At 29.0% G+C, this 21,938-nt stretch overlaps 3 protein-coding genes across 3 annotated transcripts; 1 reads left to right on the top strand and 2 right to left on the bottom strand.

The window, feature by feature from the left end:
* The first annotated feature begins 4,376 nt into the window (after positions 1-4,376).
* Positions 4,377-8,141, top strand: LOC110652731 (uncharacterized protein At5g41620). The gene is made up of 3 exons (XM_021808351.2): positions 4,377-5,366; positions 5,962-6,084; positions 6,455-8,141. Exons 1-3 carry the CDS (start codon positions 4,878-4,880, stop codon positions 7,856-7,858), a joined length of 2,016 nt encoding a protein of 671 aa, XP_021664043.2. The 5' UTR covers positions 4,377-4,877; the 3' UTR covers positions 7,859-8,141.
* An 821-nt stretch (positions 8,142-8,962) lies between these two features.
* Positions 8,963-11,920, bottom strand: LOC110652732 (IAA-amino acid hydrolase ILR1-like 3). Its single transcript, XM_058147401.1, has 5 exons — positions 11,494-11,920; positions 10,454-10,579; positions 10,018-10,332; positions 9,711-9,839; positions 8,963-9,415 (listed from the first exon to the last, which is right to left on the bottom strand). Exons 1-5 carry the CDS (start codon positions 11,869-11,871, stop codon positions 9,038-9,040), a joined length of 1,326 nt encoding a protein of 441 aa, XP_058003384.1. The 5' UTR covers positions 11,872-11,920; the 3' UTR covers positions 8,963-9,037.
* A 6,123-nt stretch (positions 11,921-18,043) lies between these two features.
* On the bottom strand, positions 18,044-19,608 carry LOC110652952 (tropinone reductase-like 1). The gene is made up of 2 exons (XM_021808573.2): positions 19,479-19,608; positions 18,044-19,007 (listed from the first exon to the last, which is right to left on the bottom strand). The coding sequence occupies exons 1-2, from the start codon at positions 19,520-19,522 to the stop codon at positions 18,179-18,181; spliced, it is 873 nt and encodes a 290-aa protein (XP_021664265.2). The 5' UTR covers positions 19,523-19,608; the 3' UTR covers positions 18,044-18,178.
* Between the last annotated feature and the right edge of the window lie 2,330 nt (positions 19,609-21,938).

Raw genomic sequence — 21,938 nt, 5'->3', positions numbered from 1 at the left:
AAAAAATTAAAAGAATAAACTAATTTTCACCATGTAATTCATTAATTATTAATCAATTTATTCTCTTTTGAAAATATCATATTCGTAAAATTGAAAACAATATGGAGGGTATGATAATTATTAAATAGTTTAGGCAATAATAACAAGATCCAAGTCGCTCAAAATTCTGAAAGGATTTTCCTGGGATGTCCCAAGAAAACAATCATTTGATTGCTGGATTATTATCTATATGGGACCAAATTTCTTGCATAAATGCTGAGATATGTAGTAAGCTGAAGGACAGTGTACTTTGCCAAGTTTATCCTGCTATCGGCTGGGGCCTGAGGGAAGGAGGTGGGGATCATTGGTTTGGTTTCCTTGTCTCTCTCTGTTTCCTGCAAATGGCCTGGCCCCCTTCACACAGCCAGTTGTGTAGAACTTGGATACTGCCGTTTGTAACTTTGGACGTTTATTTTTGGGTCCGCATTCAGCCATGTTTGTTTGTTTTTTTATTTATTTATTTTATTTTATCTTTTTTTTTTAATTAAGTCCAATCTTTTAAAATTTTAATTTGTGTAATTTTTAAATAAAAAAGATATTTTTATATTTAAGAAAATTAAATTATTTCAAATTAGAAAAAATAAATATTTCAATTTTAGAATTAAAACACCAAAAATTAAAAAAAAAAAGGAAAATAAAAAAGGTTTAATTTCCCCTTAATTTTGTCACAATATTTAAATAAGCGCATTTTAAGCTTTCATTTTTTTAAAGAAAATAAAAGATAGGGTTTTTAATTTAAAATAAATCACTTATTTAAATTATATATTAGCAATTATCTTGATTTAAAAGATCAGATTGTATTGACAAATCATTTGATTTAGCCATTTAGTAAAAAAGCATACTTCATTTAGTGGGAAGCACGCTCCATTTAATACTACTGTTTAACTGACTCCACAATTTTTATATAAGCCTAATCTATAAACTATCAAATATTGATATTCTCATAAAAAGAAAATTTGTACTTTCTATCATTACACTTCTACCTAAATAACAAAGCAAAACACCTAATAACTACATAATGAAAAGGAAAAAAGATCCTCGTAACGGAGAAAAGAGTAAAAGCTCGTAAAAGATGAAATAACAAATTCTCACGGAAGAGGAGATATCAAATTCTCCTAAAGAAGGTGATAAAATTCAGATTTATTAATAAAAATAGATTGAGAATAAATATAATTTTTTTTTTTTCTAAAATGATGTAAATTTAGAGATGATTGAGAATAAAAAAAATAAAAAGAAAAAATAAGAGATATCCACCGGTAAAAATACTCATAAGTAATCATCCTAGAAAGCTCACAAGGAAGATAAGAAGAGAGAAGGTTTAAAGAAGAATGCGAGTTAAGGCTTTCATCTCATTTTAAGCTTTCTGTCTTAATCAATTCATAATTTTCATATGAAAGCCAAAGTCCAACGCCTGATAGAAAATAAAGCGTGAATGAGACATTTTATAAACAATAAAAAAGATTTTTTTTTATAACATTAATTTAATGAAATATAACAATTCTTTTAACATAAAATAATTAGTGTTTTCTCACTGTGAACTTCTTCCTCTGTTAGTGTTTTCTCAATAAACAAACAAATTTTCTTCCCCCACGTAAATTTTAATTTTCACTTGTCTCTTCTCCCTCTTTTTACCTGTTTCTCTCTCTCTCTTTTCATTAAACACTATATTAATTAGTTATCACTATATTAATTAGTTATCAGTTGATAACTATTAATCACCCACTCTGCTAAAAAAAAAATTGTCAATCAGCTATAATTACTATCAACTGAACCACAAATAGAATTTAGGTTTTCTAGAGAGAGGAGTTTCTCTCAAGTTCTCTCCTTGGTCTTTTAGCCTTTCAGGTAAGTTGAGCGGTTTTAGTTTGATTTCCCTGCCTTTAGACAGGGAAAGGCCTCTTGTCCCCTCCCATCTTGGTTTGGTGTGTAGATAGATTTGATGTTTGCTTATCTTGGTGAAGCTCTCACAGCGGGGGAGACATGCAGGACATAAAGTACCTAGTACCTGTCTAGAATTACGCTGAAATTACTTTTCTGAATAAGAGTATTATTTTAAATGCTGTTAAAAAAGATAATTTGAAAGAAATTATTTTATTTTTTTAATATTTTTATAATTAAAATTTATTTAATTAAATTTTAAATTATTCTTTAATACTTTTTAATTAGTATATTTTAAAAAATAATTTTCTTAAAAGCAATGCCAAATAAGTTCTTAGATGAGTTAGGATTTTGAAGCTCTAGTTAGGGGTGAGTAGATTTCGGTTCAAATTGAAAAATTGAACCAAATTGAATCAATTTGATTTAATCGGTTCAGTTTTAAAATTCAATCGGTTCGATTCAATTTTATATTATAAAAATTTCAGTTATTTAGGTTCGATTCGATTTTTAAGAGAAAAATATCAGTTAAACCGAACATATCCCAATAGTAATTTTATATATTCAAATCCAATCAAATCAAACCGAATCGATTTTGAATTGATTTATTTTTATGGGAAATTTATGAATTATATTTAATTATATATATATATATATATATAAATTATTTAATTTCATTGATTAATGATTATTAGGTTCAAATCAAAATCAAAATTACATCAAATAACTTGAAAATCAAGTCTAAATTAAAAAATTAATCAAAAATCAAAACCAATCAATTTGAACCGAACCGAACTGAAATAGAACTGTTCAGTTCAATTTGATTTTTCATTTATTTCAATTCGATTCGATTTTTATAATTTAATTTAGTTTGATTCGATTCGATTCGGTTTAAACTGAATGCTCACTCCTAGCTCTAGTTGTGTTTGTGGGATCCTTGCATTCCCCCCCCCCCAACAAAATAAATAAATAAATAAATAATGAGTCTCAATTTTGAGTTGATTTGATTAATTTAAACTAATAATTCAGTAATTGAATGTATATTTTGTAGTGTTAAAATTTAATAATTAACAATTTTTTAAATTTAAAAATAAATATAAATGATTTGTTTATTTAATTACAGTGAACAGAAGTTAGTATAATAATATTGCAAAATCTGGCAATGAGGTTTTATTAAGTAGTATTAGAATATTTTTAAATGACTAAAAATTATTAAAAATTCTATAAGTTTTTAATTTTAATTAAAATTTTAAATTTTATTAATTTAATCTTTTATATTAATTTTAAAAATTATTTTAATTAAATGATTTAATTAATAGAAATAATTCAAATATTTAACTATATTATAAATATCAGACAACTATTTTAATTGTTTTTATCATTTTAGCAATTATTTTCAAATAAATCAAATAAAAATATTATTTTACTAAATTAAAAGTATAATGGAGAGAGAAAATTAAAAATTAATATAACAATATTAGACATATTATCCAATTATTATATTTTTCATTAACAGGAAATTTGTTAAATTAATAAAATATTAAAATTATTAAACAAATTAATTAAATTAAATAAATTAACTAAAATTGATAATCAATGAAAAAATTTGAATTATTTGTGAATTAATGAGTCTAAATTTTTTAATTAAATTTATTGTTAAAATTAAAAATAATATAAAAAATTTATAATTAAATTAACAAAATTAAAAAATTTGTCTAAAATTAATAATTCACATAATTTTTGGGTCTATTGTGTTTTGACTGCGTTGCTTTGCTTTAGGAAGCTTCCTTATTGTGCTGATTCTATTGCGCATTTAATAGCTTGTCTAAAATAAATTCACGATACCGATACCATTTTAATGCAGTAAAAAAAATTTATTACTATTATATTATTTTAATATTTTTATAATTAAAATTTATTTAAATTAATTTTATATAAAAATTTAATTTTTTCAATGATCATTTCAATAATAATATTGAATATATTTTAAAAAATTTATTTTCATCTTTGTCTTTTAATCTATTTTAAATATAAATTTTATTTTTAAAAAAATTTCTTTATTTTATTTTAATTTTAAATTTAATGAAATAATTTCAAAGTTGGCAGAAAATCGATAAAAAATTTTTGAAAATAAAAAATTGTATTATAAGATTGGAGACTATGAATTTCTATTTTTTATTTATTTTGAATTGAATTTTATAATTAGTATATATTTATTCTCTTTTATTTTAAAAAAAATAAAATCCTCAGAATTTTCTAAATTATTTTCTCTGGATTTTCTGATTCAACGTTTGTCCTAGATGGGAATCAATGGGGTCAATATCGATTTCGTACATTAATATCAACTCAAACCACACTATTGGCTTATAAAAGCCCACCACGAACGGATACTAGCCACGTGTTAACGTTATGTGGGTTTGTCCGCATTAGATTTTTACTCTCAACCCCTTCGCTTTACACCTCCAGGGTTCTAGTGTACAGTCTGTACCGATCGAAATTGGAACCGGAAACTAGCAAGTAGATGAGTAGTAGCAGCGCAACCCATCAAAATCCTCTAAAAAAGAAAACGAAAAGCTCTCAATTCTCTTTAGGGTTCTCTTTTTCTCCTCTTCAAAATCTATCTCCCATTATCATTCTCTCTGCCTTTTACATTTCCCAATTCAACTCACTCAAAACCACTCCTATCCCATCTCCCCTCAGTTTCAAACTTTTCTCGTAATTAACCGAATCTAGGGAGCCATGAAGCCTAATAGTACGCTATTGCTTGTTCTATCTTTTCATTCCTTTGGAGTTTTTTGTGGGTTTTCTTTTGTAGTCGATAACCTGCCTTCAAAATTTTAGCTTTGGTTTTTTTACCAAGTGGAAGTGTGAATTTCTGATTGATTGATTCTTGGGATTGTGTTTTATTTGACGGATTGGTGAGATCTAACGTGGGAAGCTAATCGGGTAATAGAAATTTTATAATGCCAAGGCAAAGTCGGGCCGCCATGGAAGAATTGCTTCCTGGAAAAATAAGGAAACGTGGGTGTTCCTCCTCAGCGTCTTCATCGTCTTCGATTATTCAGAACTACAGATTTAAGAGAGCGATTTTGGTGGGGAAAAGGGGCGGATCCAGTACTCCTGTGCCCGCGTGGAAGCTGATGGGTACGGCGAGGACCCCATCGTCCGTATTGCGGGCCATGGACTCTCCTAAGTACGCTGTCTCGCAAAACGGCGGTTTTGTCAAGGGGAAGCTGCAGCAGCAGCAGGCGGCGCCAGTTTCGGCCAGGAAGTTGGCGGCGACGCTGTGGGAGATGAATGAGATGCCGTCGCCTAAAATGAAGGAGGTGGTGGGGTCGGAAGAGAGGAGGTTAAGGAAGGAGGCGAAAGCCAGAGCGAGGGCGACCAGGTCTGTGCGTTCAGGTTCTTTGCCTCCCCATTTGTCTGATCCATCTCATAGTCCTCTCTCCGAGGTGGGTTTTAAATATTTTTATGGATTTTGTTTTGTTATTGTTTGGTATCTCATTTTTCATAGGATTAAGATCTCCAAAGAAATTTAAACCCTGCGTTAGCTAAGGAGAGTGGCATGGAAGAGAGGGAAAAGGGAAAATATATTTTGAAGTGTTAGGTAAAGAGAGTGGGGAATGGAAAAGAAATTTGAGTTTTGGAATCTTAAGCCATATGTTAGTTGGTACTATGAGATGAGTAGCAGTTGTGTTTGATTGTAATAATGGGTTCATTGAGAAGCTCTAAGGTTTTAATTCTGTGAAAAGGAAAAAGGAAAAATTAATAAAAAGGAAGAAAAGTTTTAAGGTCATATTTTAATTTGTTTCTTTATTGATCATACATTCGTTTGGTAACAGAACAACGATTGAATCTCTTAAAGTTCTTTAACTTGAAACAAATAAAGTGTTATTTTGATTGGGTGTAGACATTTTAAAATGCTAAATATGGTTCTGTAATATATCATTTGCTGTTGAATGCCAACTCTGGAATTTGAAAACCTTGCCCTACTGTGGTGTTTTGTTCATGGATTGAGCTTTGATAATTGATATGATTATTTTGTAGAGGGTGGATCGATCAGGAACTGGCAGTCGCCATAGAAGAGCATCATCAGTTTCTCAAAGGCTTAGGCTTGCAGACCATTGTGTTGGAGCATTTGATTCTATTAGCAATGCCAATTTAATGGAGGTATTTGATAGTAATAATGCGAGTTTGTGGAGGTGTTCCAGTGGTTCATAATTTGATATTAAATGTCCCAGTTTTTGCTTATGGTACATCTCATTTAATAAATGCCATAATTTTTTTTCCATTTTCCTTTTAATCTAATCTCCTGTCTGCATTTAAATGACACATTCGCAGTACTGTCCCTCGCATAGTTTAGTAATTTAGTGTTAGATGATTTGATCCATAATATCAATATTCCTCCCGCATTATAAGCAGTCAGTATAATATAATATATATTTGCACTGGTTAAAAGCTATTTATAATTTAAACATAAGATACAAGAAATCTATTTTGTTGTCACATGAAATCTATTTTGTTTTCTTTTATGATACAGATTGAGACTAGATCTCGAGCCCAAACCCCTACTGGATCTACTGTTGGAGCTAAGACTCGTTTGAAGGATGTCAGTAATGCTTTGACCACATCTAAAGAACTGTTAAAAATTATCAATCGTGTATGGGGTAGTGAAGATCGGCCTTCATCAAGCATGTCTCTTATCTCAGCCCTACATGCTGAGCTTGAGAGGGCTCGCTTGCAGGTTAATCTTCTTATTCAAGAACAGCGCTCAGACCAGAATGATATAAGCTATTTAATGAAGTGCTTTGCTGAAGAAAAGGCAGCATGGAAAAACAAGGAGCAGAAAGTGGTTGAAGCTGCTATTGAGTCCCTTGCTGGAGAACTTGAAGTAGAGAAAAAACTGAGGAGACGGCTTGAAAGCTTGAACAAGAAGCTTGGGAAAGAACTAGCTGAGACGAAGTCTTCTCTGTTGAAGCTAGTGAAAGAGCTTGAGAATGAGAAGAGAGCAAGAGTTATAATGGAGCAAGTATGTGATGAATTAGCCAGGGATATAGGTGAAGATAAAGCAGAAGTTGAAGAACTGAAGAGAGAATCGGCAAAACTTTGTGCAGAGGTTGAGAAGGAAAGGGAGATGATGCAGTTGGCTGATGTGTTGCGTGAGGAGAGAGTCCAGATGAAACTTTCAGAAGCTAAATATCAACTTGAAGAGAAGAATGCAGCTGTAGACCAACTGAGGAGTCAACTTGAAGCCTTCTTAGGATCCAAAAGAACCAAAGAAAAAAGTCGTGGTGCTTATCATGTGAATGATGAAGAGATTGCAGCTTATTTGAATAAAGCCCAGTTAGTTTCCCATCAGAATGAAGTAAATGAGGATGATGGAGAAGTAGATGATGGGATAGAATGTGGAGAAGACTCGGCTGAAAGTGATCTTCATTCCATAGAATTGAATATGGACAACAATAACAAAAGCTACAAATGGACGCATCCTTCTGGAGCTCCTTGTGATTTGAGAAAAGCGGCAATTGATGAAGAAGAAATCAAAGGGAGGAAGTCTACCTCCAGCAAAGTACATAGGAGAAGTACTTCTCTGCAAAGAAGCATATCAGATGGAGTTGAATGGGGCACCCATAATGAGAGGCTCTCAATTGCAGGGGATGGGATAGACTTGGAGGGATTATCTGAACTTGAGAGGCATCTGCAAGGAAAAAGTTATGCAGAAGAAATGCCTGGATATCAAACAGTGAAGGGCCTAAGGGACTATATGTTGTCTGGCTCAAGGATAGATTCTGCTAGAGGTTATGCTAGTCCTACACGGCAAGTAGGGCAGCGGACTTTGCGAAATCCTATTAATGCTGCTCAAGAGAGACCTCCTATAGCTCCAGGGAATGCTTCAAAATCAAGGCTAGGTGACGATCTCAATGGAAGAAAATCCAAATGGTGAGAAAGCAGCGTGTAGTTTTGAGGCATTACTAGTTAGAGGCCTAATGCAAGAAGAATTAGGCAGTGAGAGATAATGTTTATTTTAATGCTCTGCTTGCAATTTTTGAGGTACTCATGCTGCAGTAATCGCTTCAAGATTGTTTGTGTTTATAGAGTAATTACAAAAGAGGAAAAAAGTTGTTATCATTCAGCCAAAGTATGTCCTGTACAAAAACTTCTGGCACAATCGAGGTTAATATGCTAGAAGCGTTTAATATATGCTGTGATATGCGGTCTTCCTCTTCCTTCCTGTTCTCACGGTCATTTGATTTGATTAGCTGCCTATAATTTAAACGTGCCTGATCCAAATACAGTATGAAAACATCTGTAATTGTCCTGCAACCAAGAATTTCAATTACCATTTCTTGGATCCAGATTTTCCTTTAGCCACAAAAGCATTTGAGTTGCAAAACATGCCCTGTGCATCAAAGTTGCCCAGACGTCACCAGGCATATTTTGGTTACTCTTTACTCAAATTTTTTAAACATGTAAACCGTATCTGATGCCATTGGCATTAGCTTGCGATGCTGTCCAAGGTGCTGTCTCAATTCCCATGGAATAAAAAAAAGAACTGTACAAAATAGGTTGAGTACATCTCTCTCCCCTGCTCCCATTACTAAATGCGCTCTATATTTACTGGCAATTTTTGCAAGCCCATCTTATCTACTTCAGGGCCCTCATAGACTTGACACTATTGGATTGCAAAGTTCAATGGATTGTTACATCAATGATCCCTAACTTGCAAATATATTTATTTCTCTTAAAATTTTAATTATAGAAAAAAAAATTAAATTTTAACATTTTTTATTTTTTTATTATATATTTTTAATTTTAGTAATTAAATGATTCAATCATCAATTTTTCTTTAAAATTTTATCGTGATCCTAGTTTTCGGTAAAATTAAATGTTTGAGGTGCAACATGGCTGATTGGTGTCAATATGCAGTATTTCATCTTCTCTTATTAAATACATTTTCTCCTAGCTCCTCAGCCATCTGCTAGACTTTTAAGAATGAAAATATGCATTTGGCCGTAGGAAATATAATAAAAATTGACACACCAGAAAATACTCGACAATAGAAATGCATGCTATTTTTTATTTTTCTAATCACATAAGGGGTGAGTGAACAGAAAAGCAGGTCCTAGTGTGTCTCAACACCAGTAGTATCCAAGTAAGAAATGGCAACTGCAGCATGGAGTGCAGCTCCAATGGGAAGGACTTCCTCATCAAGAAAAAAATATGGTGTGTGCAGTCTCTTAACTGATTTTTCATTTTTGTTCCGTACTCCGATAATGAAAAATGCAGCTTTCATCTTCTGTGCATAAAAGCTAAAATCCTCTGACCCCATAATGGCGGGCATAACTTGCACATTGGATTCGCCAAGCAAAACTTCCCCAACTTGCTTGACATGTTCATACATAGCTTCATCATTTACTGTGGCTGGATATGGCCTCATTGTTTCTTCCATGAAGTCTACTGAAGCAGTGCATTGAAGAACAGCTGCTTGATTCTCCAAAACCTGTTATTAGTAAATAAAACATGAAATTGTTAATTAATTACACGAAGAATTTTCATGGATTCGCCAACAATCATGAACTTCCATAGATTTCACAAAAGAATTTGAAGAGAGAGAATGGTTTCATGGCTTTCATTGCTTTATGTTCAAGACAGGTGATTTTATGTTTACCTTTCAATCTTCAAGTTACATATTGATATCAATCTTGAGCATCATCTAAATTACACTTGCATATTTAACAAGCGTTAAGTTTATGGTATAGTTAGATCATTTCTTCCTCTGCAATCCTTGTAGTTACCTCCTTTATCCTTTGTTGAAGATAGGATAGACCTTCAGTTGTTAAGCTCCGAATGGTACCTCCAAATTTCACCGTCTCTGGGATTACATTCCCAGCTTGGCCAGCCTCAACAAACCCCAGTGAGAGTACCTATATGATCATTAGAAATGGAATGGAAAGTTTACTTCTAGGCATATATCTATTTCAATAAAATGCTGAAACACAAGAAGGTGGACCAAATTTGCTTATTCTTAGCAAACAAGAATCTGTAAAAGCAGTAGCAGCAGAATCATTTCATTTTGTGTTAGAAATAGGAAATGAAAATTACCCTGGCATCAAGAGGATCTGTCTCTCGAGAAATTAATTGTTGAAGTGCAAGGATGGCAAAGGATGCAGCAAGAACGGGATCTCTTGTATCTTGGGGCCGTGCAGCATGTCCTCCCTTCCCTTTAATGACAGCGAAGAACCTAGCAGAACCAGCAGCCATTGTACCAGGTCTAGAAGCAATTGAACCAACAGGCATTTCTGGTTCAACATGGAGTCCAAAAATGGCTTGGAACTTATCAAGAGCTCCTTCTTTCAACATATGGTAAGCACCAGCACTACCTTCTTCTGCAGGTTGGAAGACAAGCTTGACAGTACCCTTTAGAGCAGAAATCAGAAATAGAATCAGTCGAAACAGGAAAAAACAAACATATGAATGTTAGATAAAAAAAAAAAAGTTCTTAATTCTGAGATGGTTGTGTGATTATGCATATGTATACCTTTAATTCATCCTTCCAGCGTTGAAGTAACTTTGCTGCTCCAAGCAGCATTGTGACATGAGCGTCATGGCCACAAGCGTGCATTTTGCCATTGTTCTTGCTCTTGTACTCCCACTCCACCAATTCCTTCCAAATATCCATCAAAATTAAAATAGATTAGTTAAGAACAGAGATGAAAAGTTTTACAGACATCTAATGTTGTTGGTTAACAACACATCAAATATTAGTTTTCTTCTCCATACCCAGAGGAATTTAGACTATTTCTGTGATTTCATTTTATAGATTTATATCAAGACCAACCGTCTAGTGCCAGCATTATCAATGAGCTTGCTCAATTAAAAAAAAAAAAAAAAAAATTCTAATGCCAATATTAAAAGCTCTACCTTCTTTCTTCAACTGTTTAGACTCATTAGCTTATTTACAGGCTCACTTTATTTTACGAAAAATGATTTACATATGAATTTATATTTATATTATGTATGAATAATTATTTTTATAATTTAATAAAATTATAAATTTAAAAAATAAAAAACTATTAAAAAATAATTTAATTTTCTTTTTATAAGAAAAATAATTTCCTTTAGATTATTTTATTGAGTGTTTTAAATATTAAAAAATAATAAAAAATATTTAAAAAAGAAATATATTTTATAAAACAAACGGACCATAAAATCTCATGTAGCATCACAAATAAAAAGGGTTTTAAAATTTAGTTTTTGCTATATATACCCATGAAAAGAAAAAGTTAAACTATAATTTATTATAATATTTTTTAATATATAACATTAACCTCTCAAAAATATAATTAATGAATATAATTAACTATTTTTAAATTAAATTTTATTTTTAATCTAGTTTAGTTAATATTTAAACCCTAAGAAAATATAATTATTAATTAAATTAAAAGTAAGCTAGTCTCTTTAACTATTAACATATTATAATTTAAATTTATAATAAAAATGGAAGTAAATCACATGCCTCTCACGTGATAAATCATCCGACTTGAGTGAGAGAAAATGGAAAGCAACTAACCAACCTACCTGAATGGGAAGGGCGTCCATGTCTGCTCTAAGACCGAACCATGGCTCCATCCCTGACCCAATCGAACCCACCACCCCAGTCTTCGCGATAGGCCAAATATACTCAATTCCAAGCGACTGAAGCTCCGATCTTATGATTTCACTCGTGTTGTATTCTTCAAAGGCCAGCTCTGGGTACTCATGGATTTTCCTCCTAACCCTTTTTAACCAATCGAAGAACTCGGGCTCTCTCGCGGAATCCAGCAGCTCCCGAGTTAGAGAACTCAGCTTAGATTCCGAACGAGTCACCGGAGCCGATATTGGGTAACATGTAGGTAGGATGATTAAGAAGGAAAGGCACTTGAATGGAATTAGAAAGCGAAAGAAAGGTTTTTTCATTTTTTTGACTGCTTTTTCTCTCTCTAAAAAAAGAAAAAACTACTCCATAGAGTGGAGGAAGGAATCGTCATTTATTGGAGAGTGGGTCCTACTTCTATTTTAGTTAATTTTATATTTTTATTAGAAGATAATATTACAATTATTTCAATTATTTTCTCCAAATGGTAAATTATTATGAGACCCTTAGAGTTTATCAATATTTACTATTTTATCTCTGAATTATAATAATTTTTCTATAATAAATATTTATAATAAATGTAACTGTACGAATGGGAGAAGAATTTTTAAAATAATAAAAATATTCTTAATTTTTATATTATTTATAAAATATTAATTTTTAATATTTAAATTAATTTTAAAATTTGTTTAAATTTAAAATTGTTAATTTTATTTATACTTAATTAAGTTTTTATTGTTATTTAAAATAAAATTTTATAAAAAAAGTTAAATAAAATCAGAAATTCACATTTTTCAAAAAAATTATAATTTTTATAGTTAAAAAAATTATCGATTTCTATTAAAAATTAACTAAAAAAAGAGAAAGTTATATATTTAAAAAAAAATGATAACTTCTATGTTTTGAAAAAATTATCGATTTGAGCTCAAAGTATTTTTAATTTTTTATACTTTTTTAAGGGTAATTTTTAATTAATTATTAAAATTAATTGCTTTATTATTAATTATAATTCAAATATAATTATGTAGCATTTTTTAAACATAAAATATTATTTTATAATTTTAAAATATTAATATTATTTTATAATTCTAATTCACTATAGATAGAAATAGATTGTCTTCAAAATTTGAATTGAAAAAAAGGTTAAATATTAATTATATCGTAAAAATTTGTAAATGGAAATTAAAAAAAAAATCCCAAGGAAGTCCTTTTTTACTTCAATAATATAATCCTTGATAAACCCAAATAATATAAATATAATGTAATTATAATGATATGTTAAAAATATAATTAAATAAAAAAATCATTCATATGTTAAAAAAGGTAAATAAATTTTTTTTTTCTCACAATATAGTCTTATATTAATAAATAAGGCAGAAGACTCTTTTAAGCTATTGAGAAATAGACTAATAGTCACTTAAATACTGATTAAATTAAACAAGTTATTTAAACTTTTAAATTTTAAAAAATAATTTAAAAAATTCTAAAACTTTAATACTATTGTGTCTTAGTATTCGTTAAATAATCTAAAGAAAAAGACATTTAAACCCTTAAAAAATAACTCAATAATCATTTAAGCCTCATTAAATAAATAAGTTTAATTTTAAAATTTTAATAATTATGTTTAAATATAAAATATGTTAATTTATATTGTTAACAAATGATTAAAATAAATTTATAAAATCTATAAAATAAATAAAATATTATTAAAAATTTATGGCTTTTATTATTTAAAATTCTTATATTTTGCATGTTATTTTTATGGCTTTTATTATTTATAATTCTTATATTTTGTATGGTTTTTATTAGCTTTATTTAGAAAATCTAAAACTATTTCTTATAATTTAAAATTTCAATATATTTTTATTACTCTTGTCATTTAATTTTCTTACATGTAGAATAATTTTTATATATTTTTAATGGTACTTTGAAAAATTTTTTGAAGGAGATTTTAAGGTTAGATTTAATATTTGGTTAATAAGAAAATAAAAGAAAATCTGATTTTTTTTTTAATTCAGTTAAAGAAATAATTTTTTAATAATTTTTAATAAATTTAAATTCAAATATTTATAAATTTTTTAATAATATTTTATTTATTTTATAGATTTTATAAAATTATTATATTCATATATTAACAATGTAAATTAACATAATTTATTTATAAACTTAATTATAAAATTTTAAAATTAAACTTGAAAATCTTTCTAAATCCCAACAAAAAGGGTTACGAGAGTGTGATTTCTTGCTTAGATTTGAGACAAAACAGAGGACCAAGTTAGAGGAGAGCAACAATTTGAGAGAGGATGAAGAGCGAGCTATGATTTTGATAACTTAGGATAACAAACTTGAAGACGATGGAGGGAAAACCCTTTGTCAAGAACAATTCAAGGTAATCACAACTTGCGATCTCCAACCTAACAAGGGAAGGGAGGAGGGATTATATACGTTTGGGCAGCTCTATCAAATTTAGGCAGCCATAGATTTATAATTCTTGTAACAGAAGTGAAGCGTTAAATATATAACAATAAAAAATACAAAGGGAAAGGTCAAAAGAGCCTTGATATGAAGAATAGAAGAAAAAGAGTTGGTGTAAATATAAATGAATGAAATAATAACAAATATTTTTTAAAAAATTTAATTAATTTTTCATCATGTTTTATTTAGTTAATTTACTTAAGATAATTACTGAAATCTTATAAATAAATAAAATATTTGTTACATAATTGAATTTATTAACTATTTTTTTAATATAAATTAAAATTTTAATCACTAATGATAATAGTGACGGATGCAAAAAAAAAATTAAAAATAAATTTAAAAAGTTACTAAATATTGAACTTTGTCACTCTTCATAGATTATTATTAAATAAAGGAGTGAAATGGAAATTTATTACTTTTTTTTAAAATTTTTTTAAAAGCAGAGAAATATATTAAACAATTTATAATATATGCAAGAATCCAATATATTGTAGTATGAGATTTAAATTATTAACAAAAAAATAATAATGCATAATTTTTTTTGTTTTATTTAATAATTTGTTATTTAAAATTATAATATATTCATGAATTGTCCAGTTAAATTAGAAGTATTTTTAAAAAATTATAATAATTATATTGACAAATTTGCTTAAAAAAATACGTTCACACGTGCAACACATATGCTTAAAAAAAACTAATTATATTAAAAAGTTTTTAAAATTTTATTTCATCAACTAAATAGTCCATCCGATCAAAATTTAAAACATTTCACCGTTAATAATAATTAAAAAGAGCTTAAGCTTCATTAAACCCATTCATCCTCCTCTCTTTCACCTTCCCCCAATCTCATGGTGCTTCTTCCCTTACCCCACCCACACAACACCAATTCCTTCTCTTAAACCCTTCCCACTCCCTCCCTTTTCCACTTTGCTTCTGACTCCGACACTTAGTCCATGCATAAGCGCAACCTAATAGCAGCCACCTCGGAGGGATATTAGGACCACGACCCTCCATTTCCTCTGTCTTCATTTTATGTCGACATGGGGGATGGTGCACTGACATCCGATGACTACTTAGAGACAGGGGAGAAGCTAAGATTTCAATTAAGAGGCCAAACTTTTAATATTTTTTCATAAAAATAAAATGACTTATAACGTAAAAAGAAAATTAATAAAGTAATTAATTAATATTAAAAGAGTATTTGATTTCCTTATTTAAAAGTCATTTTTAAGTAATTTAAATATTTAATTAAAAGGTGCCTTTAACTTTTAAAATGACAGCAAAAATACACATAATTTATGATTATGGTTGTTGAATAGAGTATACTGACTCACTGAGCTATCCTAAATTACAATGATGAAGAAGAATTTGACAGTGACTTGTCTATGCGAATGTTCATCAATGCTCGTCTGGAGACTAATGTTGGAGCCTTGACGCATAACTCGAAGCTCCTTCAGAGGAAATGGCCACGACTCCATTTCCTTTTCAGTCCCGCTACTATTTTCGTGTCTTTGGGCCACCACCCACCGTTTGTTGTGGTAGGCCCTTGTAGGCCAATGTTTGCTGAAGAGCTTTACGCTACTGTTCCCTTTGTCCTCGGTTCCCCAACATCCCCTTAATCTTGCGCTTCATTAGGCTTTTTTTGGGTCCTGGCTCGACTCTTCCTTAGTTATTGGGTATGGGTTTCTTGCAGTCTCTCAGATCCGACTTCAGCATTGCATGGAACTCCAATACCCCTCAGAGCATGTGGATTCCCCGGTGACATCCCATCTGAAAGGAGGCGGTGCTTCTTCCCATTGGCTGTTGTGTCTCTAATTTCTCTTTAGCCTTAGCTGATGATAGTGGATTTGGGGCACGCATTCGATGGACTGGGCGTATGATCTAGTTTTTTTGGATTGAGAGCATCGATTGGCTTATTAGCTAGTTTTTACCTGTTAATCAGGCCTTACTTTTTAGCCTACTTAAGCTATAATTGGGTTTTCGCCCTTTTCCTGCTTTTTTTTTTTTTTTCATATAAATGAAATACAATCTTTTTTTTTTTTTTAAATTCCTTATAATTTAGTATAGATAAATACAATAGGGTCCATAAATTACAACCAAGTTTCTAACCTAAAGCAAAATTCACATATTAATTTTTATTTTAAATTTGAGCAACGATTTGATCGTTAAATTTTATTTTTATTAATAAATTAATCTTTTCATTAAAAAATAGATTCAATTTTTCATTAATTAATTAATTATATTTATTTTTTTTATTAATTAATCAATTTGTCATTAAAAAATAGAAGCAATTTGTCATTAATTTATTAACTATTATGATTATTTCCAAAATCTCACAGGTTAAACTTTTTTGCTTTCACTCTAATTATTATTTTTGTGATATTTATTATTATTAATAAATTCACAATTTTCTTTATCAATACTGGTTATGAATAGAAATCAAATACCACAAAATTAACACCAAAAAATAAAATATTAAGTGCAAATAATAAATAAGATTAAATCTCTAAAATTAAAATTAAATCCAAGCTATATTAAATATTCTAAATGAAAAAAAAAAATTTTAATCCAGCATTATAAAAAAATTGAAAAACCAATTTGTTTGATCAAATACAGAATCCATCATACAATGAAAATTAAGTAATAGAATCAAAATAATTAAGAAAAATAAGAGAAAAACTCTGAATAGTTACAAGAGATGGTGATTTCTCGCCCTAAATCCTTCAACTCTGCTTACTAATCTACCCTGGCGGCTGCGTTCTCCAATGTTGCCAGATCACTCCTTTATCCGATGAATTCATGGCCCCACTACGTTAACATGATGGCCACAGCTAAAAAGAATTCAAGGCCCTAAAATTGAGTAATTCTCTTAACATAAACTCAAAAATTTTCAGTACTATTAATTTCAAATTCATGTGAAAATATACCTTAAAATACCTTAAAAAGCTCATTTTGTTCAGCCAACTAAAAATAAATAATAGCTTCATTAATATAAAAATATTTAAAATATAAACTTTTAATTATAATATTACTGAAAAATAGATAGTAGAATGTAAATGGAAATTAAAATTCAATTATTATTTTTTAACAATTAAATTATTAATTTAGTTGTGGTTTGTTTTAAAATTAAATTAATTATTTTAATAATAAAAATGATAAACTAATTTTTTTAAATTATTTTTTAACTTCATTTAAAATAATATATATATTAATTTTTTGAAACTATAAGTATATTTTTTAATTTTACTATTTTTTAATTTTATAACTTCAATATATTAAATTATTAAAATAATAATATTGATAGATGTAAATTTTTTTTAATCATTATAAATTTATTTAAAATATAAAATATATAATAAAATTTATCTGGGTGCATTATTCTACATAAAAATTTCCATGGATATATTCTTGGATATTGGATAAGGATATATTTGACTTGGGTGATGGTTATACCTAAACGAGGAGATTTTGCTTCAAATTCATCCTCCCTTTCATTGTCGTGGCTGACATGAGATTAAGTGCATTCAATTTTTGGCAGCCACCAACGCGAGCGTCGAGACAAAAATAAACAAATAAATAAATATTTAATTTTTTACTTTTTTTTTATTTATTTTTGTTATTTACCCACATTTATTCTAAAAATGGACTGCCACCTTCTAAAAATTATAAAGTATCATTTTGATTGTCATCAAATGACAAACAAATAGTAACAAGATACATATATAAATATAGTAATATATTTTTTTTTATGTAAACTTTATTAGATATAAAATGTATAATAAAATTTATTTATTAAATATATAATATTATATATTTATATTTATATATTAAATTCAAAGTGAATCGATTTTCATATCCATTTACTGTTAAATTATTATTTCATATAAAATATTCTATATGAAATAACTCCATCACTTTCATAGTTGTAAATAAATGTTGAACAAACTTAAACACAAAGTTGATGGCAAAAGTGCTAGTTACATTCACACAATGGAAAAACTTTCTGAACTCACAAGCAGTAAAAGAAGAGACCTTTTATTGGATCCTAGAAAATGGAGAAGAAAAAACAGCCATATAAGAGCCATATTCAACTAATTTTGCAATTAGCATCTACTTAGTTTTTTTAAGATGAAAAAAATTTTAACATTACTTTCACATATTGGATCGGTGAATAACTTTGGGTGTAGTTTCGATTTCTTCAGGATTGAAAAACTTCATCATGGTAGGATTCACAGCACTGAACCCTCCATCCACCACAAGGTTAAGTCCACTCACATAATTTGCTTCATCACTGGCCAGGTACAGTGCAGCCTTTGCCACTCCAACTGGCCTAAGAATCTGCCCTTTGAGATTACCAATTTCACTCAATGCTTGTTCTGCCACAGGTATGATAGATTCATCAATTGTTCCACCTATAGGGGTTACTAATCCATAAGGTGAAATACAGTTCACCCTTATTCCCTGCGGCCCCAATTCAGCAGCCAAATTCTTGGCCAGGCCCCAAACCCCATATTTTGTTACTGCATAAGAATGAGTAGAAAGCCCTCCAATTACTGTACAAGCACTTGAAGTGAACAATATGCAACCATGGCCCTGGGGAACCATCACCCTGGCTGCATGTTTGGCTCCAAGAAAAGAACCAACCAAGTTGACACTAATTAAGCGATCTAGCTCTGATTTTGTAGTGTCCAAAATGCTTCCAAATGGGCGATCTAAAATTCCTGCGTTGTTGTACATTATATCGAGCTTTCCATATTTCCCAATGGTGACGTCCACAAGATTGTTGATTTCATCTTCGTTTCTAACATCACAGTGGAAGTAGGAAACATTTTTACCACCAAGCTTATTGGAGATGGCTTGGCCTAGGTTATCTTGGATATCTGCAATCACAACCTTGGCTCCATTTTCATGGAAAATTTGCACTGCACTTGCTCCGATGCCGCTTGCTCCACCAGTTATAATTGCCACCTTCCCTGCTAACCTGAAATTGTAATGCCAAGTAAAAAAAAAAAAAAAAAAAAAAAAAAGATAGGTGAAAGGAATAGAGCAAAAGTATCACCATAGAAATCTGGAGATTACAAGCACATGAGCTTACAAATTTTTTTTTGTAAAACGCTCAATTAGTTAAATACAGAAGATTTTTGACTGTGCATGTATGGATTAATAGATCCTCTAATTTTGGTGTAAATAAGAACAAAATTGATTTTCTTTTTTTCTTTTTTTTTTTCCATTTTAGCTGATCACGAAAGGGTTATCGTTTTACATGTTATATCACAAACTTAATGAAGAAAATGTCTGAATATCCATGTTATTTGTAGCTAGCCTGAGAAAGAATCAATTTCTGAATAAGAATCCCTATTGTTACTGAGAGATGGCTGCAACTTGATGAAACTAATTTATATATGTGATAAAAAACAACAAAGAGAGAATAGAAAATATCATCCTTAATTACCTTTGGTGGGGTGCGACTTCGAATGTAACATTCATCTTTTCCATAACAAGATATCAAGAGCAGAAAGCAAAGAGAAATTGGAGGTTTATCTTATTAGCTTTTTGTGCTTGTTTTTTAGTCTTGCATTTTGGGATTTATAGGAAAGCAAAGTAAAACAAGTTATTAATTGCACTTTTAATTAGTCTCATTTGCGATTGAATTTCAGCATGATCATTAAATTTTAATTTAATAAAAATTACAAATATAAAAATGTATTTTATGATTTTACGTTTTTTTTCAAATCATAAAAGAATCAATTTCGTATCTTACGTGTCTTATGATATTAATTTGGTGGTATTAACTTTGTGAGAAAAAGAATTACATATTTTTTGTTGTTAGTGACTTGACACTTTTTAATTAACATAATTAAAATTTGATGACATAACATTAAATATTTAATTAAAAATAGATATTAGTAAAATCATAAACTTTTATTTTGTTTTAAGGTTTTAACCTACCATTCACTTTTAAAATGGTCTCATCTTACAACTAAGATTTAATAATTCAGGCTATAATGCTAAATTTTCATAAAGATTTTCCCATATAAATTAAAAATTTCATATGATGGCTAAGTATGATAATCCTAAAGCTTGTAGAGCTATATAAGGAAAAAAATATTAATTATTATGTAAGATATAGCTAAAATTAAACACTTTCATTTCTAAAAAAAAATCAAAATTTAGTAATAATAATTTTATTAAAAAATAAATTAAACTTTAGTATTTTTTTTAATATTACATTGTAAATTAGATACTCATTATTTGGCCACTAACCAAATGATATTTTAATAAAGCTGGTAAAAAATTCAATGATCATTGCACCTATACTTTCGATTCCTTCAATTTCAGCCACAATTAAGATTGTGGTGTTGTTCTGAGTCAACTAATTTTATTATGAATTGGGTTATTATTACTATTATTATTAGAAAGAGAAATTATCAAAATTTAAATTAATTTTTTTCTTTTACAAATTATAAATATCGATTAACAATCAAATTATTCAAGTAAATTATTTTTTGCTTAGGTTAAAAATATATGTTGATAGAATAATTATACAGTGTCTCCTTAAAAAATATCCTAATGTCAACAGAATAATAAGTATCTTAACTAAGTTTATTTGTTAAAGATAAACATGCTATCTTATTCAGAATTTTGAATTCCACTTTAATCGAATTTTTCTTAATCGAATTCTAACAAAATTCTCTCAAATATATATGTATGTCATCCCCACCAATCAATTTTAATTTTATAAAAATTTCTTTTATGCAAGCTCTAATTTGAGCGTCAAAGAGTTCTCACTGAAAGCATTCTAAACTTTTAACTTATTTATTTTCTATTTTACAAGTTCATACTTACCAATAATTTTTATAGACCACAACAATCATAATACAATCGTTATATATATAATAATTTTATTCTAAAATTTCTAAAAAAGAAGCACATTTAGAATAATCCCTATCCTATATTTTCTTAATTTCTATCTTCTTTACATCGAAGGCCAACTGTACATCAAAGACCAATAATTTAATGAGTGATGTGTCTCCTTATAAATGCAGTGCCATTTATAGCCTAACCACCAGATTTAATTGATGTAGTGGAGTAGTTTGCACTCAATTCTTAGATTTAGCCTATAAGCGGACAAGTTGGATTTTATATTATTAAAGTAAGTTAAATAGGGTTAATTATTAGATGCTCCCCGGAGTATTAAAAAATAATACTTCTTCTTTCATAGAAAAATGTGCTATTTCTATAATATAAAGAGTGAGTCTCACATGATTGTGAGAGATGGTACATGTACACCGAGTACACCTAATAATTTTTCGTTAAATCATCGTCAAATAAAAGGTTTTATGTTTGAATTTTATCACCGGTCTTTTAATACAATTTAATTCTATTTAAGTGTGGTAGCCACCCCATTCTGCTACACAGATGTAGGCATATAAGGGGGTGCTAGATCGACATTTGAAATCAAAATATTTATGTTCTGTTTCAAACTTGAAGAATATGAATTTATTAGTTTAATTTATACGTAATTTTCATAAAAAATAAATTTTGTTTAATATTTATATAAATAATGCTACATGATTCAATTATATTTATCCTATCTGTCTTACCTCTCTCTTCATATATATAATTTAATCCTAAAAATTTAAACTCTAAAATTTAAAAACTTTAAACCCTAAAATTCTAAATAAATTTTAAAAATTTAAACGGTAAACCCTAATATTATAAACCCATATATTTTAAATCCAAGAATTCTAAATCCTAAATCTTAAAATTCTAAATCCTAAATTCTAAAAATCTAAACCCTAAACCCTAAATTTTAAGTTCTAAAATTACAAATTTTAAATTCTAAACTCTAAATTTTAAATCTTAAATTCTAAACCTTAATTTTTAAAACTCTAAATCTAAACGGATAAAT

The sequence above is a fragment of the Hevea brasiliensis genome, chromosome 5 (genome assembly GCF_030052815.1).
Source record: "Hevea brasiliensis isolate MT/VB/25A 57/8 chromosome 5, ASM3005281v1, whole genome shotgun sequence".
NCBI lineage: Eukaryota > Viridiplantae > Streptophyta > Magnoliopsida > Malpighiales > Euphorbiaceae > Hevea > Hevea brasiliensis.
The sequence above is the reverse complement of the archived record's forward strand: the minus strand, read 5'-3'. Positions and strand labels throughout refer to the sequence as shown.